At 53.6% G+C, this 27,260-nt stretch overlaps 1 protein-coding gene across 1 annotated transcript; it reads right to left on the bottom strand.

Annotated features, from left to right (window-relative positions):
• Positions 1 to 1,825: 1,825 nt before the first annotated feature.
• BRD9 (bromodomain containing 9) lies at positions 1,826 to 27,252 on the bottom strand. Its single transcript, XM_055308259.1, is given in 16 exon segments — positions 1,826 to 2,534; positions 3,380 to 3,553; positions 5,812 to 5,911; positions 8,906 to 8,944; positions 12,080 to 12,191; positions 14,869 to 15,001; positions 15,892 to 15,987; positions 16,976 to 17,051; positions 18,735 to 18,879; positions 19,997 to 20,109; positions 20,846 to 20,956; positions 22,857 to 23,001; positions 23,386 to 23,446; positions 24,732 to 24,864; positions 25,111 to 25,325; positions 27,092 to 27,252. Coding segments are annotated over 16 exon segments (1,806 nt in total). The 5' UTR covers positions 27,144 to 27,252; the 3' UTR covers positions 1,826 to 2,433.
• Positions 27,253 to 27,260: the final 8 nt, after the last annotated feature.

The following is a 27,260-nucleotide window of genomic DNA, read 5'->3' as shown; positions in this document are numbered from 1 at the left end:
CGGCCACCACTATCCATACTGCTCCCAGGCCAGGCCAATACACCACCAGACACCTGGGTCTCAGAACCCCGAGCATCCGGCAACAGCACAGGAGGGGCTGTGGACAGTGGGAGGTGTCAGGAGTAACTGAACTGGTTGCTGGGAACTGGACATGAGAGCAGGGCACCCTCGAGTGTGGTCATTCCATGCACACTCATTTCTGGAAGGCCTGTCTCTGGCAGAACATGCAAGTGTCAGCAGCAAGGCCACGGCTCCTATCTGCAGTGATGCATCGCTCCAGCTGCTGGAAAGTGCAGTCTGTACAGGGCCTAAAAGTGCTTTCCAGTAAATTAAGATGAGCAACATCTCTGCCTCTTGCACAGAACATGCTTCTCCAGACACACCTGTGTGCAGGCTGCCAGGCCCTCCCCAGGGGTTTTCCTGGGGCCTGTGACCTCTAGACCCGGTGCCCCGCACCTCAGCAAACCCTAAAGGAGGTTGCTGAGGAGTGGAAGGCACTGACCAGGAGCCTGCCAGGCTCCTCAAGCAGAGGGCCCAGGGAGGCAAACCAAGCCCCAGATTCCCCCTTCATGGCTGACACTGCCAGTAGCAGCCTGAGCCCTGGCAGGGTCCATGGCAAGGACAGGGCATCCCTGGGCCCATGCTGACATACCCTACATGAAAGAACTTTGAAAACACTGTGCTGAGGAAAGGAAGCCAGGCACAAAAGGCCATGTAGCACAGATTCCACTAAGACGAGATGCTCAGAACGGGAAAATTCATGGATGCCAAAAGTGGAGCAGTTGCCAGGGGCTCCAGGACGGGATGAGAGTGGCCGCTAATGGGGATGGGGTTTCCTTTTGGGGTAATGGAAATATTCCAGAATTCAATAGTAGTGGTTGCACAACATTGTGAATGTGCCAGATGATGCTCAATTGCATATTTTAAAGCGGTCAGTGGTTAATTTAAGGTCACGTGAATTTTACTGAAATAAAAAGATGGCTCAGTGGGCCCTCCTATCCCGGTCTTCCCTTCTGTGGGGCATGTGGCCTTCTGAGTAGCAGCCTGTGGCTCCCCAGGGGCCATGCCCAGACAGCAGGGATCCCCAGGTCGCCCTGCCCGATCTGCCCATCTGCAGTGCAGGCACATGTGAGTGATGAGGCCCTCAGGGTGGGGGGGCCGGTCCCTTCATGGGGGATGGGGCTCCATGGCCTCCTACTGTCTGAGTAGGTCTCACAAAAACATACACCAGGGCCATGTCCCAGAGGCACGGTCGTGAACCCCAGCTGAGGGCCAGGGAGAGGAAAGGGCTCAGCAAGGCAACTCCAGCCTCTGAACCCAGGACCAAACCCTGCCCAGAACCTCACCTTCGGAGCCCTGGGGAAGGCAGAGCCCACCCGCAGACCTGCACCCTCCTGACCTTGTGGTGGCAGGCTGGCAGCTGACCGCGGTTCACCCTCCAGCGGCTTGTTCCTTCACTGGCACTCTGCCACAGCTGCTTCCTGACACCTCGCTTGTGCTCCCTTTACCTCATGTCTGTGAGGGGCCCTGTGCACCCAGGGGCGCTCGGGGGCCGGGGCGCATGGCGCCGCCCACTGCCTCAGTCACGCACTCTCTCCCAGGACTGACTTGCCCTGGGATGTAACAGAGCCCTCAACTTTGTTTTCAAAAAAGGAACACAAGCAAATGTGCAGGGTGGTCAAGTTGGATATTGTTGCAGGAGAGACATGGGCTAGACACAGAGGGAGGGGAGATGGTGAGCGTCACGAGTGGACACCGGCAACCTTTCATGACAAAGCTTTTTGCTGAGAAGTCCCTCAGTAGCAGACACCCATGGTGCTACGAATAATTATACGCAATCACTCTGTATTTTATTGAGATCTCTGTTTTGTAAATGTAAACAGGCATCCAGTAAACACATCCAGAATAAAAAAGGTCTATGGACACAGCACGTGGCCGTGACCAGGAGGCAGTGTGGTCTTCCAGCAGAAGGCAGGCCTCGCCCGGCACAGGAGGAGGAGCACAGGGCCAGTCCCAGGCCGGGAAGGTGCGGGCCCCCAGGACCTGCCTCGGAGACGCGGGGGCGCAGGGGGTGGGCAGGGCAGAGAGCACGTAGGAGTCCCGCTGTGGGCAGGTCCGCATCCCAGGGAGCACAGGCCAGCGCACGGACAGGCTTTACATTCTGCTCAAAGCTCAGACACGGACACCGGCTCAACCCCATGTGGCTGCACACCCTTCTGTGTGCTGCCCACTCTTCAGAGTTCATGGGCTGGGGCTATGCACACAAACACTGGATCCGTGCGTAGCCGACATGGTACTAGAGACAACTCACCACCTCCCCAGGGCTGCTTCCCGCGAGCCAAAGGGGACAAAATGGAAGTCTTTGTCTCAGGACAAAAACTCTGTACATGCAAATAAAAAAAATTAAAAAATAATGGAAGACTATCTACAAGGCTAGCTCTTCGTAGAGGCTGCAGGTTCCGGAGACTGCAGAAACTCGTACGGGTCATGGGTCACCTCTGGCTGCTCCCCAACACTGAGGCGAGAAGGGCTTCCTGCAAGTGTGGGAAAGACGGGGCGCTCACACGATGGGTCTGCACACACACCATGCACCAGACCCGTGGAAATGTGTCCTCGTGACTGTGGTCAGCCACAGAGCCATGGACCCTCCTCCTCCCACCCCCCACCTCAAGCTGATAAGCACCCCCTAACTGCCCAACATCAACAGGGGCTCAGCAGAGCTGGTGCTCGTATCTGAGAACTGAAACAGCAGCTCAGGGAGCTCACTGAGCAAATTCAAGAAGCCAGGAAGCAACGCTTGGTTCCCTTCCTGGAGGAGCTGAAATCCTGGTGGCGTCCATGCATCTGCCCGTCACCCTATTCGTTAAAGAGAGAAGGCCCCAGGCCAAGGCCACCTGCTCTCCCCACATCAGAGTCCTGGAGGAACAAAGCATTTCTCAACACCCTATTCTAGGACTAACAAGAACAGCAGAAGAAACCAACGTCCCCAAAGTTGAACTCAACGTGCCTGTCAGTGTCTGGGGCCTGGTGCTTCCCTGTCCAAGGGCCTTGGGATGTGGCAGGAGCCAGGGCTCCTGACACAGGGACAACCAGCACCCCACAGCCAAGACCACAACACCTAACACGGAGTAAATTCCATTCAAAACGCTGACCCGTGCACTTCCTGACGAGGGAGATGTGGTTCAGAATCCCCGGGGGCAGGGACGCCCTGCAGAGGGAGCAGGGCCTGCAGAGTTCTGGGGGCTCAACCCGCAGCCCGTGTGAGCACCCAAGTACCAGGATCTTTGGCCCCGCCCACCAGCGGCTCGGCTGCCCTCTTCCCAGATGATGTGCAACGCCTGTGGGCTGAGACAGACGCTGGGGCCTAGGGCTCCCTTACCCAGGTGGTGCTGGTCCCTGTCAGAGGGGGAGGTGTTGGACAGGGAGCTGAGGTTGGAGGATGGCCGGGAGCCCCCACGCTCTGCCTGTGCCTCGTGCAGGTCCTGCAGGAGCTTTGCTGTCTCATCCAAGTTCAGGTGGCCGTCGTCAGCATCCAGCTCCTTCTTCACTTTCCCTGTGCAAACACAGGACGACTGGATGCGGGGCTGCCAGCAGCCTTGGCTAGCACTGCACGCCGGCACCTGTGGCCTGTAACCATGCACTCTCCCTCACTTCTATGCACGCTCAGGATGACAGCCAATGTGCACGAAGCTGGGGGAGCACAGGGAAACCTGGAGGGCAGGGCAAGATTGCCAGAGTAGACGAGAACCAGGTGCCACGTCCAATCTGGGCCATCTCACACACAGAGCTATAACACCCCCCCCCCCCCCGCTGAACCCCCTACCCCCCACATAAACCAACAGGATGCAGGACAGTGTGTACTAGAGGCCTGAAAATGCCAGGATAGGCCACAGGCCAGAGCCGGGTGGGGGCCCAGAGCCATGGGCAGTCTAAGAGCAGGTGAAGATGGGCTGCCTAGACACCTCCCAGGTCTGGCGGGAAGGGGACCTGTGTGTGTATGGGGAGGTCACAACCCCCCAGGAAATTCAAGAGCTCATACACGTCTCCAACACCTGTGGCCTATGTCTGCAAAAGGATATAGCCCAATGGTGGGACCAAGGCCCCCCTACACTAAATGTGTCTTGGGGCTATCCCAAGAACACTGCAAAACAAAACCTGGGCAGGGTCTGAAGGCTACACATCACTCACGGCCTGTCAGAATAAGACCCAGCACGTCTGATGGCAGAGCTGCAGGGTGACCTGTGGGGAGCCACCACTGGGCAGGAGAGCAGGAAAGGGTATGAACAAGACAGACACTGATCACTGGGCACTTGTCCCTCAAAGGCAGAGGAGAAAGGTGGGCAGGGGGAGAGAGGTGTCTGTAACAAGCCCCCACCCTACCCCGAGAATGGCAACAGCAGGTTAGCCGTGGTGGCTGGACGGCCAGACACAAAGCACAGAAGGGACTAGGCAATAAATGGCAGAACTGGGGACCCAGCTTGCCAGGGGTGATGAAGTTGACAAAGCCCCAAGGTCACTCAACCGAACCAAACACAGGAATAGTCAAGCTAACAAAGGCCTGTGGAAGCACGTTATAGCCAAACGACCAAAACCAGCACAGATGAGAAAATCGTCAGCAGAGTTCAAGAAAGAACGGCTGGCAGAGCGTTAACACTGCAGCCTCAGACCAGTGGCCTCAAAAGCTAGGATGGCCCCTGGCTGCTGATGGTCCCCACCACCCCAAGACACAGGAGGCCCTGCACATCAACTAACCACACCGTCGATGTGGTTTCCAGTCAACACTTGCTGTCCTTCCTGGAGCCTGCGATCTGCAGACGTGCCACCTGGTCTCCCGCAGACCCCGCCTGTGTCCCCGTTCCCTCTGTGCATCCTGGCACGTACCCCTGTGCTATAGTGAACCAGAGCCAGGAGGCCCAGGGAACCATCAAACCTGGTGGTCAGCGTGGGGACCTCCAAACAACTGGGAGAATAACCAGGAGCAAGATGGTAGACCCAAACTGGATGGGGTTACTGCACTACACACACTACACTAAAGACACCCCACCCTAAGGCAGAGATGCAAGACCCAGTCTCATGTCATCTGAAGGTCAGTTGAAACCCACTTCTGACATAGCCAGGGTTTGTGAACTTCAGCAGCAGTGACCCCTGGGGCTGGGTTGTTCCTGGGGGGCTGCTCCCTGCGCCTCAGAGTGTTGAGCAGCATGTGTGGCCTCCCCCTCAATGCCAGAAGCACACCTCCAAGTGTGACAGCCAAAGACGTCTCCAGACACCACCATGCGCGATGGGGGTTTGGGTGGACGGGGTAGGGGAGGGCGCTCTCAGGAGAGAAACCCCGAGGTAAGGCTCCGGTGTGTCCAAAGTAAAGGAGAGGAAGAACACCATGAGAGCCACTGGTCGGCAGGAAGCCAGGCGGTCAAGGAGACCCCGAAACCAAGTGCTGTGCAGAGCAGAGGATGTTGTGTGTGGCAGGGCAGGGGTCAGCTGTCCACAGGGGCACGGCCACGTGGGTACATGTACACACACCAATGCAGCGATGGCAGGCTGAGGCCGGCAGCTCATCCCTGTGTGAACTGCACAGCGATCCTGCACTTGGAGCAGGATGGCAGAAAGGAGACTGGGCAAGACTGCTTGAGGGCCCCCTGGAGGGGGTCCCAAGGACGGTGGCCACACTCCTGGAAGCAAGGACATGCCTCAGTGTATCAGTCCAGACCCCCAGGGGCTGCCCTGCAGGCTACTGCTGCAGCAGGGCCAAGAGCAGAGTCCGCCTCTTCCAAGGAGCCCAATGACGCGAGCATGCCCAACACAACCTACCCAGAGAGCCAAGCATGGAGATGTCCAGAGAGGCGTCAGAGTAGGACTTCATCGCCATGAAGTCCAGAACGGAGCTGCCGTCGCCCAGCGAGTCCCCAGCCTGCAGGAGACAGATAGACACAAAGCAGAAGACAAAAGAAGTCACTGAGCGAGTAGTTAACACCAGCTGAACTCACAGGAGCAACGGCAGCATTGGGGCCCCACACCCATAGGCAGGACAGGCCCGCTCTACTGCGTCCACATCTGAGCAGCAGGCAGGACCACAGCATGTCCAGTCCACACTGCCACACCCACGATCATGGGGGGAACTCAGGAGGGCTGTCCTGTGGAGACCAAACCAACACCACACAAAGGCTGTGGGTTCTTGGGGAGGGACAGGTCCCAGCAACAGACACAGGACACCAAGGGCTCACAACTGCTGTGGACTGCACACTAGATGGGGAGGCAGACCCACGCCAGCGTGTTCCCTTTCCTCTGTGGCACCTGCTGCCCTCCTGCACCTCTACAGTGTCAAATCCTGCTCTGCGTCATTATGGAAACAATGCTGCGTTCCCCAACACTCACTCCCCACCACTTGCAAAGCTTCCACACCTGTTCGTTGTTCGAAGATACTAGGATATAACAGCTAACATGTGGCTACCTTAAAAATAAACCTAAAGGAGCCATCTCTGGTATTTTAAGGGATACCTGGGTCACTGCTGGAGAGCTACTGTCCAATGAGACTGCACTCCCCGACATAGCTTGGGAGGACAGTCTTCACCATCTGTGAGCCCTCTCCCGTTGGGCTGTCTTCCCTGGGTGTGAGTCCGCTCCTGTCGGGCTGTCTGGGGCTGGGTGTGAGCCCTCTCCCATCAGGCTGCCTTCCCTGGGTGTGAGCCCGCTCCCGTCAGGCTGTCTGGGGCTGGGTGTGAGTCTGCTCCCATTGGGCTGTCTAGGGCTGGGTGTGAGCCCTCTCCTGTCAGGCTGTCTTCTCTGGGTGTGAGCCCTCTCCTGTCAGGCTGTCTTCCCTGGCTGGGAGCCCTCTTCCGCCAGGCTGTCTTCTCTAGGTGTGAGCCTGCTCTCATCGGGCTATCTTCCCTGGGTGTGAGCCCACTCCCATCGGGCTGTCTTCTCTGGGTGGGAGCCTGCTCCCATCGGGCTGTCTGGGGCTGGGTCTGGGGCTGGGTGTGAGCCCTCTACCATCAGGCTGTCTTCCCTGGGTGTGAGCCCACTCCCATCGGGCTGTCTTTCCTGGGTGTGAGCCCCATTCTGTTAAGTTCTTCTAGATGATTTGTAAATTTGTTTCTTTCACTTGGCTTTCCTAAGAGTCACTTCTGTCCATGCTCTGATAAATAACTTCTCTTAAAAGAAGTGTTACAGGGATGACTCTGGGCCATCAACACACCAGGCTGAGCTAGTTTACAGAGTATGGCAGCAGCCAGACACCAGAGTGAGTGCTGCCATAGCCCTACAACCACCCCACAATTACCACCCTCTCTGCAACCAGAGACTAAGGCTTGGCACGGTCTGCCAGGGCCCCACATAAGGCCCTTGCTCTACATGGCTGGAGCAATTATCCCACAGCTATGGCTTTCAAGGTTATTACAGGTTTACCTGATGACCCTAAAATATGAGGCACCTTAAAGCTCGTAAAAACAATTTCAAAGAAACTGGTTTGCTTACAATATTTCCTTAGAGACCACACACAGCCACAGCCTCCACACACACCCCGAAAACATCCCAGAGGTTAGCGTGCCCTGTGGCTCTCCTACAGGAAAGTACTCTGGTGCCCACCTTCCCATCAACCAGTTTTGCATACTTGTTAAGTATGGAGATCTATGCTCCAGAGTAGTGTGAAAATGACATTATCATTAGAGTCTGTGCCTTTAACTGTGTTAAAAATTTAAGTCTAAAGAAAACCACGAATGGTGTGTTTGCAAAGATGTCTGGAGCCCTAAGTGGTGACAGGGAGACATTGCCACAGATGCTGTGAGGGGTGCATGCACCAATGGAATGAGGAGAGATGAGGCAGAGGCAGGCACCTCCTCATGTGCCAAGACCAGGCCGCACACCGCCTGCCAGCGGGAATTCACCCAATGACTGGCTGCTACCATGGGCTTGAGAGGGTAGGGAACTGGGTGGGGCCTGGTGCTCCCTGCACAAGGGACAGCCTAGGTGACAGGAGGCCTCTTCAGAAAGCTCCCTGGGCAGTCCCTGGGCTGTCTGCATGGAGGCGAGGGTGGTTGGACAGAGGGAGTGAGTGCTGGGCTCCCACGTCAAGACGGCCTGCAGCACATCCCAGCTCTCCACAGACACCATGTGGGACGTGTGCTCCAGGCCAGAGACCCTGAGCAGGACCCCACCTGTGTCTCAAACCTGGCCACACCAGGGAACACACCCTCAGAGAGACACCCATTCTGTCACTCAATGAGCCCCACTTGATGGGCACCTGTCACACCTGCCCTGAGTGGGCCTTCTGTCCACTGAGGCCAGGTAACACCTGTGGCCCAGGCCCCCACAGGATACCCCAAAGCCTAGGGCTGCTGCTCCAACACAGGGGCTATGTTCAAAGCTTATTGTCAAAGTGCACGTTTCAAGTTACTCCCAAGGAACACGAAAAATGCGGAAACTAAGAGCAGACCACAATGAAGTTTCCTCAAATCTAGACGGTCTGCTTTAGGTTCTGGGAATGCTCCAAGGACACAGGTCTCCAAAGCTGGCCTTCCTCACCAGTGTGCAGTACACACGCACCTGGCTGACAGCACACAGTTCCTGCTGAGAGGGCTGAAGAACCCACCGCTCTAGGAACTAAGCTTACTCCTCGCTATACAGGCCCCAACAGGCCCCCTGCTCCCCCAGGCACCTGCAGACACAGAGCCCCCAGCTTGGTCACTGCTCTGCGGGCTGCTGCATCTGGGCTGGAAGAGAAGTGCTTTGGCTTTCTATCCTTTACCCAAGTCATTAAAAATCAGAGTTGGGGAGACTACCACTTAATCAGTTTCTCAATAAAACACATGAACCTCTTCTCAGCCATCCCATTTCAGAGGCTGAATGTGACCCTTCCCCACATGAATGCTCATAACTAGGTTTTTACTTATGAGTCTGTACAACTCACCTTCACTTCGTCTGGAGGCTTCACTGGAACATTTCTCCTCTGCAAATCAAAACAGGAGAGAAGCCAGTTTTTCCAAAGCAGTTCTATATAGGACCATCCATTCATGTCACATCCACATGCGTGAACTGAAAACAGCTTACTATCACTGGGATTGTCCCCGTGATGTTCACACCAGAGTGTGAACCAGAGCTGGGCCCTGCCTGCTTCCTTGGAGCTGGCCGACGGAGCGAGACAGCCAAGCCGACCTGTAGAAGGCACGATTCATGCAGCCCCAGCCAAGACCCCTGGCAGGTTACCGAGTGCCCGGAGAATACCCTGGGCAAGATGGAGATGAAGAAGTGAGAGGGCACCCACGTTATTCCACAAAGTCACAGCCTGACATTGAACTGTCTCAGGGGCAACACGGGAAAAATGCCAAGACTGGTGGTTTATGTGTTTGATGAAGAGGCACCTGTGCCCTCAGATGGGGGACATTATGGGGCCACGTACCCTTCTCATCAGGCTACACAGCACCCACTTCACTACTACTGCGTGACCACATTCCGTATGAGACTTCGAGCTACACATGACCACGTGTGGAGATCACAAACCTAAATCCAACTACCCTACAACCTTGCAGGAGCGTCACCTTCAGCATAACCTAGTGTGTGCGTGTACCTAGAAACAATCATTCGGCTTGTAGGCTTTTGCATCTGAGACCTTTCGTTTATGATAATGTTTTGGAAATCCACTTCCACTGTGATTTTTATAAAGTGAAATCGAAAAATAAGTATCGTCACTATTTCACACATAAGCCTCTGCTAACGTATACACTTTATTATCAAACGTTACCCAATCCTGAAGCACACTGGAAATCACACAACTCCTACCATGCAAGTTCACTCAGAAAAGTCATCCAACCAGAATCTAGAAAGCAAAGTGAGTCAGCAGGATGTGATGGGGCTTTCGGCTCTAACCACCACGTGGCATAAAGACAGCTTCAGACACTCAGCCCAGGGCAGCGCCGGGAGGAAACCCTCAGGCCACAGTAGCCACAGCAGGTTGAAAAGTGAGAGTTCACAGGCTGGTGGGACAAAGTCTGGAGAGGACAACTCATAGCAAGGGCTTCAAAATCCAGGAGGGTCAAACCCAGCAGACAAGAACCTGTGCATACAGATGGAACACACGGGGCCAGGAGTGCACGATGGGACACATCTGAGCTCCACTTGGCCAAGCAAAGCCCTCACTGCAGTCCACCAGAAGGGACCCCAGAGGGCCATTCCTCAGTATCAAGGCCTAACTCACCCAACATAAAGGCCACCTAGACCCGCCCTGACAAAGCTTAAAAACAAACCCCAAGAAATCAGGTAACTCACAAGAACTCTGCCAAACAGAACGCCAATATTCTTTAAAGGAACACAGTAAAATCCAGACCAGCCTTGCCCAGCGGTAATAGGAGCAGACATCAAACTTCAGTTTCCCACTAGCCAATTAAAACTAATGTTAATGCACAACTAACAATACATATTTCACTTAATCTAATGTACCAAAAGAATTTTTTAACATATAATCCAAATAAAACAATAAAATATTTTTACATTTCATTTTTTGTATTCATCTCTAAAATTCTGGTTTGTAGCTCACATTTTCATCCTAAGTTCAGACGAGCCGCAGTAATGTTTCCATCAGCCACCTGAGGCTGCTGGCTGCTCTATCAGCAATCTAGATGGTAGAGACTCAAGAGTGTGACGCCTAGGATTCAATCAAACAAAAAAGCAACAAATCATGGCCTAGAAGCAAAGGAAAATCTGCCAACAGGCAAATCCAGCAGTGAGAGAGATGACAGAATGAGTGCGTAAGGACTTTAAAGCACCTGTAATAAACGTCAGAAATAGGTGCAAAGATTTAGAGGAAAGCATGAACACAATGTGGTAGAAGGGAAAATGCAAGAAAGAACGAAACAGAAGTCAAGATGAATACAGTGCCTGAAATGAAAAACTCATCGTCTGTGATTAATGGCAGATATAGACATGGCATAAAAACAGATCACTCAACTTGAAGCCACGGCAACAGAAACCATTCAAACTGAAGGAGGGGAAAAAAGACTAAAAAAGAACAGAGCATTAACAGCATGTGGAATGGTTGAGATCTCTAACACCAGTGTTGAAGTCTTAGAAAAATGAAGGAAGTGGAGGGTGGGCAGAAATGGTATTTGAAGAAATAATGGATGAAAATCTTCCAAATTTGGGGATCCCTGGGTGGCGCAGTGGTTTGGCGCCTGCCTTTGGCCCAGGGCGCGATCCTGGAGACCCGGGATCGAATCCCACGTCGGGCTCCCGGTGCATGGAGCCTGCTTCTCCCTCTGCCTGTGTCTCTGCCTCTCTCTCTCTCTCTCTCTCTGTGTGTGACTATCATAAATAAATAAAAAAAAAAAAAAAAAGAAAGAAAATCTTCCAAATTTGATGAAAACTATAAACTGACAGGTCCAAGAAGGTCAACAAATGTTAAGCGGAATAAACACGAAGAACATGACATATCAGTAATGAGCCGCTGAGAATCTGTTACAATGATTAAAGTTTAAAAGCATCTAGAGCAGCAGTCAGTAAACTTTCTCCAAAGGACCAAACCTAAGGTCTGTCACACACTCTTCTTTTTTTATAGTCATTAAGAAAAGTAAAAGAACATTTGTAGCTCTTGGGCCAAAGTGTGCCAATCCCTGATGTCGACCAGACAATGGGGGAGAAGTGGAAAACAGATAAAAATGATTATAGATGCTTCAGAAACAATGTGACCGGGCATCTTTGAGACAGAAAGACAACCATCTGTAATTCCAGACCCAGGAACGACAAATGTCAAAGATAAAGGTAAAATAAAAATATTTTTCAGACCAAAAAAAGATGACCAAATACACTGTCAGCAAGTCTACACCAGAAAAAATATTAAAGAAGGTTCTCCGGGATGAAGGAAAACAAGAGCAGATGAAAGAAATTTCAGGTACACACAAAGTTATAAAGAGTGCCAGAAACGGTGAATATGTGGTCAACAGAGAGGACTTACAATGAATGAGGGACGAACAGCTAGCAATTCCCTAACAACCACATCAGTCAGGATGGGCTCCTTCTATGGCAGTGGTGCCAACGGCAGGAGCCAAGGGCATGTGGGTGCATGACAAGTAGGACCACACAGCACACCCACCTGCCTCAGCTGGAAGAGCATTCGTGAGTGGTCCCCACCAGTGATCTGGTCCAGGAGGTCATCCACCATTTTCTTGCTATAGCTCCCAGCATCCTTCACAAATTCCTGCAGGCTGGAAGGGCCGTGAGAGAACATGTCAAACAGGCACCACCTGCTCTAGTCTTCCAGATTCTTTCACCAGTGCCACTGGTCCTGACCCTAGGAGCCTGCCCTATTCAGCCCTCCTCAGACGGTCCTCTACAAGAGAGGGTGTTATCGAGAACAGCAAACCTCCCAGATACAGTTTCAGAGAGGGTATCAGGAGTCTTCATCAGATTTTAAAAGTGGTCTATGACCCAAAAAAGGCTAGAAACAATTCAAGAAAAAATTATTTTTAAAAAAAGCAATGTGAACAACAGTCTACGCATGTTCAGGTGATCCATGATCTGTGCAGGATTAGAGGCGCCAACCTGCCCAGCTGAAAATCTGCATAAAACTTCTGACTCCCCCAAAACTTAACTACTAATAGTCTACTGTTGACCAGAAACCTTTCTGATGAGATAAAACAACTGAGTACTACAGATCTTGTACATTATATGGATTACATATCATATGCTTACAATAAAGCTAAATAAAAACACGTTACAAAAAATACGAGAAAAAATACGTTTATAGTACTGTACTACGCTTAATGAAAAGAAAAAGCCAAAAAGGGGATCCCTGGGTGGCGCAGCGGTTTGGCGCCTGCCTTTGGCCCAGGGCGCGATCTTGGAGACCCGGGATCAAATCCCACATCGGGGTCCCAGTGCATGGAGCCTGCTTCTCCCTCTGTCTGTGTCTCTGCCTGTCTCTCTCTCTCTGTATGTCTATCATAAATAAATAAAAATTAAAAAAATTGTTTAAAAAAAAAAAAGGAAAAGCCACGTATAAACCTGCACAGCTGAAAGCTGTGTTGCTCAAGTGTCAACCAAATATCTTCTACTAACTTCTGTAAAAGAAACCTAATTTTTTTTTTTTTTTTTTTTTTTTTTGGACTTAAAAACTAAGTAGATCGAGGAGAGATGCTCCGGAATGGGAAGGGGGGGAAAAGGTATGGAAACAAGAGTCTCCATGTACACCCTAGAGCATCATTTTGATTTTGGGACCCACATAAATGCTAAAAAATAAAAAATAAATAAAAGATTTTGAAAAAGAAGCAAAGAACAAAAGCCCAAGTTCTAGCATCAAACCCCAGGCAAAGGCTCCAAACGGCTTCCCAGATGTCAGAAATTCACACAGAGTGGAAGCGACAAACTATGACAATGCACAAGTCTCCACCAGGAGCATCTTAGGAGACACCAGCAAACAGGGTGTGAAGGGAGCAGGGTATGGTCTGGAAGCACCCCAGAACAGAGCATGTGGAGAAGTGGCATGGGGACACCAGGGAGGAGTGCTATTTGCTTGCCACACACTGCCCACAGGACTGGGATTTCCACTGTACTATGTGTTTCAGGCACATGCCTGGGGAAGGCCACCACAGCCGGGAGCATTGTGCCGCCTGAACTGAAGGTGGCTGCTGTCCCTGAAGGGCTGTGACAGCACAGGGGGTAAAGGAGACGGTCACCACTTGTGACCTGTCCTTGCCTATAACAAATTTCCTCCTTGGTTCCACTTCTACTTCTCTGGTCTCACAAAAGTCGCATAAGGTACTCACTTACTGTATTAAGGGCTGACTTCTTATTGTTCATTTTTAAAATACACCCTATATTCTGTTTAGAATTAAAAGAAGCTCTAATGTGGACAAAACCAATTTCTTAGAGGTTAGCAAAATTTTATTTTTCTCCTGGAAAATTACTAAAATTCTGTAGAAGGGACCCATCTCTACCTAGCATGGAGAGCAAGAAAATACACAGAAAAACAGTTCTACAAAAGCACAGTACTGCTTTTAAAACCACATCTAGGGCAGCCTGGGTGGCTCGGAGGTTTAGTGCCTGCCTTCAGCCCAAGGCATGATCCTGGAGACCGGCATCAGGATCCCTCCATGGAGCCTGTTTCTCCCTCTGCCTATCTCTCTGCCTCTCTCTGTGTGTCTCTCATGAATAAATAAATAAAATCTTAAAAAAAAAAATAAAACCACACCTAATAAAACCACATCAAAGTCCCTGTTAGGGACTCGCCTGTATCCATAATTCTCATGTTCTAGCCCTAACCCTGGTGCTTCAGAATGCGAGTGTCTTTGGAGACAAGGCCTGTAAGAGGTGATCAAGTTAGAATGAAGTCTTTAAGGTGGGCCCTCATCCCTTATGATTGGTGTCCTTAAAGGAAGCAGAGGTGAGGACACAGGCTCACAGTGCAGGATGCCCAAGTGAAGGCACAGGGAGACCTGGCATCTACATGCCCAGGAGAACCAGCCCTGCCTGCCCCGGGACCTCAGACTCCAGCCTCCAGGACCACCAGATGACAAATGCCTGTTATCAAAGCCATCCGGCCTGTGGCGCTCCATTTTGGTGGTCCAAGCAGACCAGTATAGCCACGAAGCCATATTTCAGTAAAATCACACAACAGACTCTAAACAAGCACAGCGGTGCTGTATATACACGTTCTCACATTCTTTTTAAAGCAGAACCTGGATCGTCACCTGCTTACAGTACTAGCCGAGTTACCTGAACTTCAAGATCAGCCTGCAGCACACCAGTGGTTTATAGAAATTAGGTTGCAAATTGCTGTGCAGACCCACTGCCACCAGTTCTCTCTCCTTGCCAACCCCACACTAGGAACAGTCCCACTGTGCAGCAAGCAAGAAGCCGGGTGGTGATGCCAAACCTGCTTACCTCAGCGCGCACTGCACACCCGTCTCATCCCCGTAGGCAGAATAAAGCAGTTCCGTTTCGTCCGATTTCAAGTCGCCAAATACTGAATTGTTGTGCATGGAAAGTGCAGTAGTGGCACTGGAGAGAAATGTCACTGAGAGCACAAGAGGGAGAGCAAGAGGACATGAGACACATGTGCTAGTGGTGCCTGGCAGGAGACACACTGCACTGTCCAGGGGCTGTGCGCCCCCACCCCCACCATCACACCCCACCTCCTGCGTGCTACTCCGCTCTTGACACACCTGAAGCCAGAGCAGCTTTCTGGGTCTAACTAGTAGAACTGCCTCAACACCCTCGTTTTACAAGCAGAGAACCAGTTACATTCTGTAGTGAGGTGAGCATCGGGTTCCCATCCCATCCCAAAGAGTGCTGGCAGCTGTGCCAGCAGACAGAGGCTGCCTCCTGCCCAGAGGATGTCAAGGGAGTCAGAGGATCACCACCCACGAGAAGGCGTTGCTGGCACCTCCACATAAGTCAGACCTTGAGAGGAGGGAGTGCTCTGGGCCTCTCCCCACTCGATGCCGGCAGTACCAGTGTGACCAGAAAACATCCCCAGGGACTGCTAGGTGTCCCCTGGGAACAAAGCTGCTGCATGCCCTGACGTACTCTGAAACCGGCAAGCCGGCCACAAACACCAGCGCAGCCAACACCGCAGCCTCTCCCTCCTCCAGTGTGCCCACCCAGCCCTCCGTCTCCCACCTTGCTCACTCGTGCTGTCCAGACACTCTCATGCACTCCCCACCATTGGCATGGGGCTCAGATCCACCCATTGGTAAGAGCAGACGGCAAGGGAAGAGCTCGCCCGCTCACTTCTATTCTATTCCCCTCACTCCTAATGACCTTAACTTCGCCGCTACATCAGAGCCAGCATGTGGACACAGTAGTAAAAACAGGTGATCCCTGAATACCTTGGGGAGGACCCCGCTCCACACCCCTACTGTGACACCCCCCCCCCCCCCCCGCCAACCTGCCCGTCTCACTCACCTTTGCCCCTTCTCTCGTCTTTGAAGCCCAGCGTGGTGAAGCCGGGCAGCAGCTTGCTGGAGAGCGAGCTTAGGTCCACTGGGTGGGTCTCCTCCTCTGCAAGAGGACCTGCTGTGAGCTTGCAGCTCGGGAGCCCCCAGCCCCTGCAGTGCCTCTCATGGGCATGGGCATGGGGGAGGGCACAGGCGCTTTTCACAAACACCAGCTAGAGTCAAATTCACAGGAGCCACTATAATTCTCAAACCTTCTCTTTTTCTTTCCAAGCCAGCACTTGATCCGCTTATCTGTTCTCTCACAAGAACATTACCACTCATTCCAGCCAGAGTGCACACATGGTCTGCATTGGAGAACACGACGCAAACCTATCTCCCGTCCAGGGCCCCCCTCCCCACCCCAAGAGAACACTGCCGGGTGCCCTGGTGGGTGGGAGCAGCCCTACAGCCATGCAGGCGAGACCAATGCACAGTATCTCATTTTCCCTGGTACATGAGTGTCTTACAAGTGCAAGCGAACTTTGCCTTTCTTCAAAGGACAACCCTTTGAGACACTTTTCAAAGAGATGGATGAGGATACACATGCTTCTTAGAGCCCAGAGAAGTGACTGCATAGGTGAGCAGACCCAGCATCTGTGCCTCCCTCAAGATTCTCCTTATTAACAGGATTCTCAAACAGGGAATTTCTTCCAAAGCTCACAGTTGGGGCTCTTCCGAGCTCTGCGAGTGGAGATTTGAATACTCTGGTTTCTCTCTGACATATCAAGAAATCCTCTGCGATGCCATCAGGAAGTCGAGCCATAAGGACTTCTAGAATTGCAGCTCTGCAGGAATGCAGCTCCAAGTCCTGCCGCCTAGCCTAGGGGCCACTGAGCATGAGAGGCCTGAGCAACACCTCTGCCCCCACTGGACTGCCCTCTGTCCATTTATCACACACAGGTCTTATCAAGGAGATGCTTATCTGTGCTCTACCATGGGTGCCATGCTCTGCAGGGGAAACACTGATCTCAAACAAAACCCCTGGCAGTGCAGAGATGGAGAAAGCAGCATGTGGGCCTCAGAGAAGCCCAGCCCCTCCAGAGCCCACTCACCATCAGCGTCCGGCTCAGCCGTGTTGACCACACTGTAGAGGAGGCTGCCGTCCCCATTCTTCCTCAGATAACCCATCTGCAAAAAAGCACAACTGAGTGCCTGTACCCCCAATGAGCTTCCTGCTATCGTGGCTGCTGCTGCTATGCCAATAAAATCAAGGCCTTCCAGTACAGCCTAAGTGGGATGAATCCCAGGCCACGAGGTTCTTGGTTTCCCCATGGAAAAGGCCACAGAGGCCCCTCTCGTACCTTCCCCAATTTAACTTCAGACGTGTGTGCACTGGGAGGACTCAGGCTTGTGACCCTTCTAAAGCCGCTTTGGAAATAGGAGACTTTAGGCAGAACTGACCAATTTATAGGGCATGGGAACTTGAACCAGATGAAGCTAGAACAAGACCCTAGTCTCCAAGTGCCGTGTCTGTGGACAGCCTAGAGGCTCCATCTCTAAACCACAAGGGACTTACTTCCACTTAAAGACCAACCATGAACAAAACCACTCCTCCTCTAAAAACCTCTAGGAACGTTTGTCCAGGAAGAGGAGCACCTGCACGTTGATGTGGGAATGGGATGAGGAGGGCCTTTGGGCCTGCGAGCTGGAGTCTGAGTGCAGGGCTGGGAGGAGAAGTGGGGACGGGAGGACTGATTGTCCCTGACCAAGAAATTAATCAGGTTTCTCACTGTGGAATTCTAACACCAAAACAGAGGACAGCGAAGCAGGTGCAGTGCCAGGAGCAATGGGTGTTGGTGTGGGCACGTGCTTCTGACCAGTACACACAGGTCAACACCGGGTTTTTCCAAGCCCTACCCATGGAGGGCCCCAGGGCTCCTTGGAGACCCCAAAGTTAGAGCACAACAGGCGTGCAGACCAGCAGCTCCAGGAGAACACCACCACAAGCTACAAAGGGAACGTCAAACTTCCTACCAGGAAGCTTTATAGTAAGTAAAAAAGAAATTTACCTCAGCGTTTTTATATAACCTGGCATATCTAAAATTTCATCGGTCAGAATTCTTTATACTCTGTTCACTGAACATTTTGAAGAGTTCACGTTAAAATAGAATGTGAAGTTCTAGTGTTTTTCATAGAGTACCTGCTGACAGGAGACTGTGGATATACCATGTCAATAAAACGTACCAGGATTAATTTCATCTCCATCCTTGTTACCAAGACTACATGGTTTAAAACTACGCAGGGAACGCCTGAGTGGCTCAGTGGTTGACCTGCCTTCGGCTCAGGTCATGATCCCGAGGTCCTGGGATCGAGTCCCACAACAGGGACTCGCAGGGAGCCTGCTTCTCCCTCTTTCTGGGTCTCTCATGAATAAATAAATAAAATCTAAACCGCTCTATATCTGCACGGTTTCTACAGGACATGCTGATCTATTCTTATGGCAGAAAACGTGCTGAAAGGATGCAGGGGCCTCTTCCTGAGGACCAGCAGCTGCTGCGGCAGCTCCCAAGGCCCACACCTGGGACACATGAGCCCACGGCATACCACAGAGGTGCAGAGACACGAGCACACCAGAAGGTTCAAGCTGTGGTGCAGAAGCCTGGCAGGCCCAGCTTCCATCAATGGTAACCAACATTCCCACTGAAGGGCGGGTCTGTCATGGCCGTCCACCCACTGCACACCACCTCTGGGAGGGTCCTGCCTGTGAGGCACCCTCGGAGGCCTTTCCCACCCAGGAAACAGAGCCGGTGACAGGAGCCAACACAACTCCGCAGTGAACAATGCATCAACAGGGTGCAGCGCCGCCCAGACCTCCTGACGCTACCTTGCCCCTGGGAGGAGCCGGTTGATCCTGTCCCGAGCCTCGTCAGCTGCGTGCTCCACCAAGGCCAGCACGTGCTCCTCCGCCGTGCTGTCAGTCAGGCTGCAAGCATTTCCTTCCGGCTCAAACATGCAGCTATGAAGAAGCAGGAGCACCACACAAGTCACCAGGAGACCGGGGCACATGCTGCTCCCACCTCACCCGTGGCCAGTCCCTAACACTCCTCAAGGTCACCAGGAGCTGGCAGGAGCAACACAAGGCATATCTTAATCCGTACCTTTTAGCTGCAACCACAGAAATACAAAACACTTCCCCCTAGGAGTAAAGGTAACCCCAACAGCCACAAGGCATTCCTCGTGTCCCAGTTACACATGTCCATCTGAGAGCCACCTGACTGGAACCTCAATGCCTGATATAGGAAGCTGACAAAACTACAGTGTCATTTGAGGCACCATTTGAAAAAGGGGCAAAACTCCGTGGAGAGCCGAAGCACCAGCAACAAGTGTGAGCTGGAAAGACAAGGGGCCCCAGGAGCCCCATGTGAAGGAGTTCTTTACTCAAACAATCAAGAGTCACCGGGTGCAGCACCCAAGGGAGGTGGGCCTCTCCTGTGGAACGTTCTAGATGCAAATGGTAGACTTTTTATAAGGAGCTATGGGAGCAAAGCCTGCCTGGGGACCCTGAGCCTATAAGAAAGCTCTCTCTCTGGTCCAGGGTGTAGGACCGCAGGAGCTGGACACTCAGGGGGTACGATGAGAAAGAAGCCCCAGCCCCAACTCCCATGTGTGCCACCTGCCCAACAGCACAGTTCTGTCTCGAGGCTGAGAGAGTTAAGCCAGGCCAGCAGCATGCGTCCTGCATAGGACAGAACCTCTTAGGAGTGAAGGGCCAATGATTATCCACAAACAACACATGCATGGGAGCAGCTGTGACCTGATGGGCTCTGGTGACATGGCTGGGACAGAGCCCCAGTGTGGTGGCAGAGGCTGTCCTGCCCTTGGCCCCCTATGTCCACAAGCAAGACAGTGACTCTCCTGCAGAACAAATCCTAGCTGGTCCAGGTTGGCTGCCAGCTGCCTGGTAACACCTGATGCTAGAGCTCGGATCTAGGCCCAGGGGCCTGTGTTCCCCCCAGCGCGTGGCACAAGGAGCCCGTCCTTGAGCAACTCCAAGGACGTGGGCCCTGGCACAGGCTCACCCCCCCGCCTTCCCAAGTGTGTCCCACACAGCAGGCAAATGCACTTCCCTGTACCTGATAACTTCTCTACTCGGCCTTTTGGATTTCTTGGCAGTTTCTACTTGTACAGGTGCCACTTCGGGGACAGGTTCCTCGACAGCTGTATCTTCATTGCCCAGAAGAGCTGCCTGCTGAGAAAAATCCATGTCCTGCATAAACGACATGCTGCGCTTCAAAGCTAACAGCCGCTCCTAGAATCAAAAAGGACAGAGCAGCAGGGCTTTACCTCTGCCCCACACCAGGGTGCCATGACGATGGGTGGGATGGGGATGGCCCAGCCTCACCTGGCCTAACCGCTGACCCCCACAGCGCTACCACAGGAGGTGGTCACGGGAGTCAGCACCAAATGTGTAGGTGACCAGCTGGGAGCACCCCGGGGCCAGCAGAGGGGACAGGCCGGGGGGCACGGGGCCCGCACCTCACCTATAGGCTGATCGGGCACAAGGCACTGGTCCTAGATGCATGACGCATGCAACCTGGCTCATGGGACAGATCTGGGAGGCCACTCCGACAGCCAAGATGTCTCATCTAGATTCAGTGGGCAGCCACGTAAAACAAATCATAGGCTGGCTGCAATCCAGTGAGACAAGATGCCCAGGCTCAGATCGACAGATCCAGAACTTTCCACCAACCCTACGGGAGACGTTACAGCTGGGTCATGAGCATGAGCAGAGAGAGAGAAAAGAGACTGCCTGCAGGGAAGGGTGACCTGGGACATCTACCCTAGAGCAGGGGGTCCACACCGCGGCCAGTGACGGATGGATGGAAGCATGTCATTCACTGGGGGTGAGGTTCTGTTTAGGCATAAAAATACAGAGGAGAACTCTCGTTTCTGTGGCTCCTTGCTGTCAATGGGCTTCTTACTTTGCTCATCATCTTAAAGCCTGCATGAAGGATCTTCTTGGCTAACTTGTAATACACAGTGTCTGGTCTGTTGTAGGTCATGGCGTTATCACACATCAGTTTAAAATCTGCCTGAAAGGGAAAAAAAAAAATAGTATCCATCCAATTTGAAATACCACCAAGACAAGAGCAGAAATTGGATTCCTGTCAAGAGGCTCAAAGTGAGTGAGAAACAACTAGATTAAGCTCATTAGTTTAACAAACGGTTTCCACAGCCCTTCAGAAAAACGTCCCTAACTGTTCATTGGTCTTTCCCTGCACACGGTGAGAAGCCTGCCAAGCCCTGAACTTCCTCCCAAGTGTGACATGCACACATTCTAAGAATATGGCAGCTCCCTCTCTTCCATCTCCAGCTCACCCATTCTGGGAGGAACTCAGATGTAAATGGAATAAGAACTGACAGTCAGCTTCTTTTGATTAAAGTTAAGGGATGAGCTGAGACCTGGGCACGTTCATGTCCTCTATCTCTGGGATTTTTCCACAGAATTCAGAATTTGGTCTACAGGTAATTTCTCTACAAGTATCAGAAAAAACATTTCCCTAAAACAAGGAAACTCTTACTGAACAACTTATGTTAAAGGTAAACTATTGGAAACTTCAGTATCTTGTCCCCCTAACCAAATTACATTGGGCACACACCTATCACAGGTGAGTCAGCCACCAGGAGGCACAAAGATAGCTAAAGCCAGCCGGGCAATGCAGTGCAATCTCTCCCGGCCCTTTCCAAATGCCAGCACTGGCCCTGAGCCAAGGCCTCCAAGCCCCTGTCCTTCGCTGGCCCCGAGGTACCAGTCTTGAGGATGCCAGGGGTAAGGGGACACTGCTCACAGCCAGGACGGTCACCGGGCAGCAGATGAAACTCAGGCCCATGTTAGGAAGGTAGAGGAGTTTCGGGCTGCCGCTAGCCATCTGCCCAACCCTTCCGTGGAAACCCCACCGCACGCCGTACCCTTTCACGAGGTACTGCTTCTGCAACTCAGCAAAACCTCTCAGTCACGTCACCAGGAAATGAAAGTAAAAAAGCCAAGTCTTCCAAATTTCACAGAAACTAAGAAAGAAACCTGATGCCCTTTCCTAAATGACATTATTAGCAAAATTGTCACTCATTTTAATCCCTCTAGGTTTTGAAGCCAAGAACCAATTTCTATCTCACAGATGGTAACAAAAAACAGATTTAAAAACTACGTACGTGGGACACCTGGGTGGCTCAATGGTTTAGCCCCTGCCTTTGGCCCAGGGCGTGATCCTGGAGTCCTGGGGTGGAGTCCTGCATTGGAATCCCTGCATGGAGCCTGCTTCTCCCTCTGCCTGTGTCTCTGCCTCTCTCTCTCTCTATCTCTTGTGAATAAATAAAATCTTAAAAATAAATAAGTAAATAAAAGCTATATACTCAAGAACTGTAAGAATTTATTATTAAAAAAAAAAAAAAAAACGCGGATCCCTGGGTGGCTCAGCGGTTTGGCGCCTGCCTTTGGCCCAGGGCGGGATCTTGGAGTCCCAAGATCGAGTCCTACGTCAGGCTCATGGCATGGAGCCTGCTTCTCCTTCCTCCTGTGTCTCTGCCTCTCTCTCTATCATAAATAAATAAACAAAAATAAATCTTTTTTTTTTTAAAAAAAGCTAAATTCCTGGTTAATATAAAACTAAATATTAGAATAACTTTTTCTAGAAATAAACACTCTATAGCTAGACCAAATCGGACACACTCCTGTTTGACCCAATGCGTTTCTATGGCTTTGCAACATACAGTCGGGTTTCCAGACAAAAACAAGGAGAACGTTTCAGTCAACCCGCTCCTTCAATGCGAACGTTTCAGTCAACCCGCTCCTCAGTTTGTGTCTGGGCGACCCCAGCCCAGATGCTCCAAAGCCCATGGAAACTTGCAACTGGAAACGAGCTAAGACAGAGTGTTCACTGGACATAAACAAACAGAGCCTCACAACAGTGATTTGAGGAACTGAAACTAGTTTACCTTAAATTCCGTGACTGACTTGTATTCGTTGGCTACAATCTTGTCTTTCATTGTGCCAAAATCCATGGGATGTTTTATTATCATTGAGTATCCTGGAGCAATTGCATCCGTGACAGGAAAAGCAAAAAACCCATGAGGATCTTTTCTAAAAACAAAAACATCTTTACTTAAACTGGGAAAACTACAGATCTAGATCTCCAAATGATACAAAACTCCAGATAATAAAAACGTAACACAACTCACCAAGTTTTAAGCCTGTTTCTTAAAAAATAAAACAAAACACCTATGCTGCTTACAATTGTGGTAGATGTTTTATGTGACTAAGAATTCCGAAACAGCCTTCCTGGCTCCAGTGACATGTGAATCATGACGGCCTTGACCCCTCTGCGCTGACTTGGCAGCCGGCTCTTCCACGCTGCTCCCCCAGATGCTCACCCACCCCCCACCCTACCAGCGGTCTGCCTCTCAGGTGGAGGTGGGGGAAGACACCCCCATGTTCCCAAGCTCAAGCTCTCAAGAAACTGTTTACCTCTGGAGCTGGCGAAGAAAATGCTCTAATAGTTGCTGAATAGGCGTGCTCTCATTCTCAGCTGATGATTCAAAAAAATAAAAAAAATAAAGGTGAGTCGAGAGATTTTGTTCTCACAGCATTGTAAAGCTCCGACACCATGAGATGCACTTAGCTTTTGTTAGCTATTTTGTGTTTCATGGTGTTTTCAGTTCCAAAGGAACTGGGTACAAGAGTAAACCAGGCCCAGTCCTGGCCACTAAAACGCTAAGCTGGGTGGGAAAGGGTATCACTCACAGCATCAAGTCCCAAAAACCCCTCAGAGCACCAACACCTGAGTGTGACAACAGGGAACTATCACTCAGCCATGTGTGACAGTGCCAGTCACCCTAGGCCCGGCATATTCCAGACATGGTATGAAGAAGAGACTATGACACAGAGGTGGAGCTTCGCCAAATGACCTCTCACGAGAGTCCTAGATCTCTGGTCCTGCCTGTTCCTCATCTGTGCAGGAAGCGCACGCGTACACACACACACACACACACACACACACACACACACACACACCAGGTTAGCAATGTCTCTGGGCCCACAGTGTGAACATGAGGATTCTGGTGAATGTAAACACAGAGGCTGGCACAGGTTTTGTTCTCTTGGTTGTGAGCAGGCAGGTGCCTTTCCTCCTGCCCCCCACTGAGGGCCATATCAGCACCCAGACCTCAGTTTCTGAACGCTGTGCTGCACTAAGGAGTGCAGACCTGCAGTGGGTCTTCGAGGTGTGCCATCAGCACTTCAAGCACATGGGAGGGAAGCACTGCACGTAGGACCTGAAGCAAGCCGTTATTCAGACTCAGCTCACAGTGACTGGCAACTGTCTAAACTCCGCACACACACTCACCTAGTGCGCTGCTGCTCTGCGCCCCACCTCCCACCTGCTCGCCATGGCAATGACCTACACAGAGCAAGGGGATCCCTCCAAAACTATAGATAGTCAAATCCCAAGTCCAGAAAACACCATAGCCTCCCAACCATGTGCAAGTCTCTGACAGAAGTGGCTCAGAACCTTTCCTCTGGTGAAGCCGGTATGACCCTGTGGTTTCTGACAGCCTCACTAATTGACTCGACCATGAGTTTCCTCCTACCCACGATGAGATTGGGAGTTTACAGGGGGAGCGGGACACAGGAGCAGCTGGCCAAGCTTCGCGCTAGAAGTTCAAAGGTGACAGTAAGACCTGAGGCCCAGCTACGCTTCATATCGAGAAAATAGCATTCCCTCCCTCCCGCGCTCCTCCTGAGACACCAACCAGCACACCAGTGCCGACCAAGATGTCACAGACACGAGCCGTGATGCTCCCGGAAAACCTCACCTGGCTGTGTTCGGCACGCTCGAACAGGCCTATCGGGGGGCGGCTCCACCTCCACCTTCTTCCCAGGATCAAAGTCATCGGTCTCTCCCTCCGTGTCGCCATGCTCCTTTTCCCGCTTCCGCTTCTTCTCTTCCTGTGAGGCAGAGGCAGGGCAGCGAGAGCAACGCAAGCAGTTTTAAATAGATCTCCTGGAACTGAGGGGAAACACAGAACTAAGAGAGAAACCCCTGCAGAGCACTTCTTACTCAGAGCCCCACCTCACAGCAACCACCCCGGGGCTCAGGCCAGAAGGACCTGCTGGCCTGGGTTTTGCTACAAACAGGACAACCCTGGCCTGAGGCCGTGCAGCACTCACAGGCCGCTGTGTCCCTGGCTCTACCTTTCTTTTCCTTCTTTCTTCGTCGTCCAGGTGCTTCTCCTTCTCTGATTTCTTTTTCTTCTTCTTCTTCTTCTCTTTGTGCCGCTCTCGCTCGTGGTCCGACCTGTCATCATAATAACTGGAATCGTGCCCAGACCCCGAGAGCTCAGTCACTTCACTTCCTCCGACTTTGAGAACCAGCTTCAGGGGCTTCTCCAGAGGCTTGTCTGTGTAATCTGTGGACAGAAACCCGGGGCCTCACTGTGTGTTCCTCCCCAGGTGATGGCACGGCGGGCTCAACGTGCAGGTGTGACCACCAGAATGCCCAGGCCCCAGGAGGCAGTGGCATCGGCCCAGCTAAGGCAGCAGGCAGGGGAACAGCAGAACCACGGTGGAAAGACAGGGAGGTGGACCCCAGAGCAGCCACTGTTTCCTCCCCTTCATGCCGCCTTATGCTCAGGGGGCCCAGGAGGAAGCAGTCGGCGGGGGAGGGGGACCAATCCAGGAGCTTCCCACCCCGCCCCTAAGCTCTGGGACTCAGTCCACCCCCTGGTCCTGCAGCAGCCGCTGGGTTGACTCATGTGGGCACAAGCTGCCGCAGGCCCGTTGGCAGGCACTGGGATGGTCACCCCCTACTCAAAGACCAGAGCAGCCAACAGATGCTCGACTCCCTTCTCAAGGATTCAGGACCCAACCAGATGCCTGAGAGCCCTGGACTCCTGCCTAGAACCACCTCCAGTGATCCCTCCTGCCCTGGACCCTTCCTGGGGACCTGCCGAGGCCCTGAAAGCCCTCCCTGGGGCCCCCGCCGAGGCCAGCCCTTGCACCCTCTCCCTGCCCCCGGCCCCTCCCGGGCCCCCGCCGAGGCCAGCCCTTGCACCCTCTCCCTGCCCCGGGCCCCTCCCCGGGCCCCGCCGAGGCCAGCCCTTGCACCCTCTCCCTGCCCCCGCCCCTCCCCGGACCCCCGCCGAGGCCAGCCCTTGCACCCTCTCCCTGCCCCGGGTCCCCTCCCCGGGCCCCCGCCGAGGCCAGCCCTTGCACCCTCTCCCTGCCCCGGGCCCCTCCCCGGGACCCCCGCCGAGGCCAGCCCTTGCACCCTCTCCCTGCCCCGGGCCCCTCCCCGGGCCCCCGCCGAGGCCAGCCCTTGCACCCTCTCCCTGCCCCGGGCCCCTCCCCGGGCCCCCGCCGAGGCCAGCCCTTGCACCCTCTCCCTGCCCCGGGCCCCTCCCCGGGCCCCCGCCGAGGCCAGCCCTTGCACCCTCTCCCTGCCCCGGGCCCCTCCCGGGACCCCGCCGAGGCCAGCCCTTGCACCCTCTCCCTGCCCCGGGCCCCTCCCCGGGCCCCCGCCGAGGCCAGCCCTTGCACCCTCTCCCTGCCCCGGGTCCCTCCCCGGACCCCCGCCGAGGCCAGCCCTTGCACCCTCTCCCTGCCCCGGCCCCTCCCCGGGCCCCCGCCGAGGCCAGCCCTTGCACCCTCTCCCTGCCCCGGGCCCCTCCCTGGGACCCCGCCGAGGCCAGCCCTTGCACCCTCTCCCTGCCCCGGGCCCCTCCCCGGGCCCCCGCCGAGGCCAGCCCTTGCACCCTCTCCCTGCCCCCGGCCCCTCCCCGGGCCCCCGCCGAGGCCAGCCCTTGCACCCTCTCCCTGCCCCGGGTCCCTCCCCGGACCCCCGCCGAGGCCAGCCCTTGCACCCTCTCCCTGCCCCGGCCCCTCCCCGGGCCCCCGCCGAGGCCAGCCCTTGCACCCTCTCCCTGCCCCGGGCCCCTCCCGGGACCCCGCCGAGGCCAGCCCTTGCACCCTCTCCCTGCCCCGGGCCCCTCCCCGGCCCCCGCCGAGGCCAGCCCTTGCACCCTCTCCCTGCCCCGGGCCCCTCCCTGGGACCCCTACCAAGGCCAGCCCTTGCACCCTCTCCCTGCCCCCCGCCCCGGCGCTCAGGGCCCTCCCTCGGGACCCCGCCCGCCGCGAACGCCCCGCCCGGCGTCACAAAGCGCGCCCGCCGCCTCACCCTCGTAGGACGAGCGCCACTCGGTCTTGTGCTTCTTGTGCTTCTTGCCCATGGCGGCGCGGGGCCCGGGCGCGGGGCCGAGGGCAGCAGCGAGCCCGGCCGGAGCGTGGCCGCCGCCCCCGCGGCCCTGGCTCGCCGCCCGCCTAGCCCCGCGCAGGTCGCGGGGCCG

The sequence above is a fragment of the Nyctereutes procyonoides genome, unplaced genomic scaffold (assembly GCF_905146905.1).
Source record: "Nyctereutes procyonoides isolate TBG_1078 unplaced genomic scaffold, NYPRO_anot_genome, whole genome shotgun sequence".
In the NCBI taxonomy this organism is placed as follows: Eukaryota; Metazoa; Chordata; class Mammalia; order Carnivora; family Canidae; genus Nyctereutes; species Nyctereutes procyonoides.
This window is presented reverse-complemented; position numbering and strand designations above follow the sequence as displayed.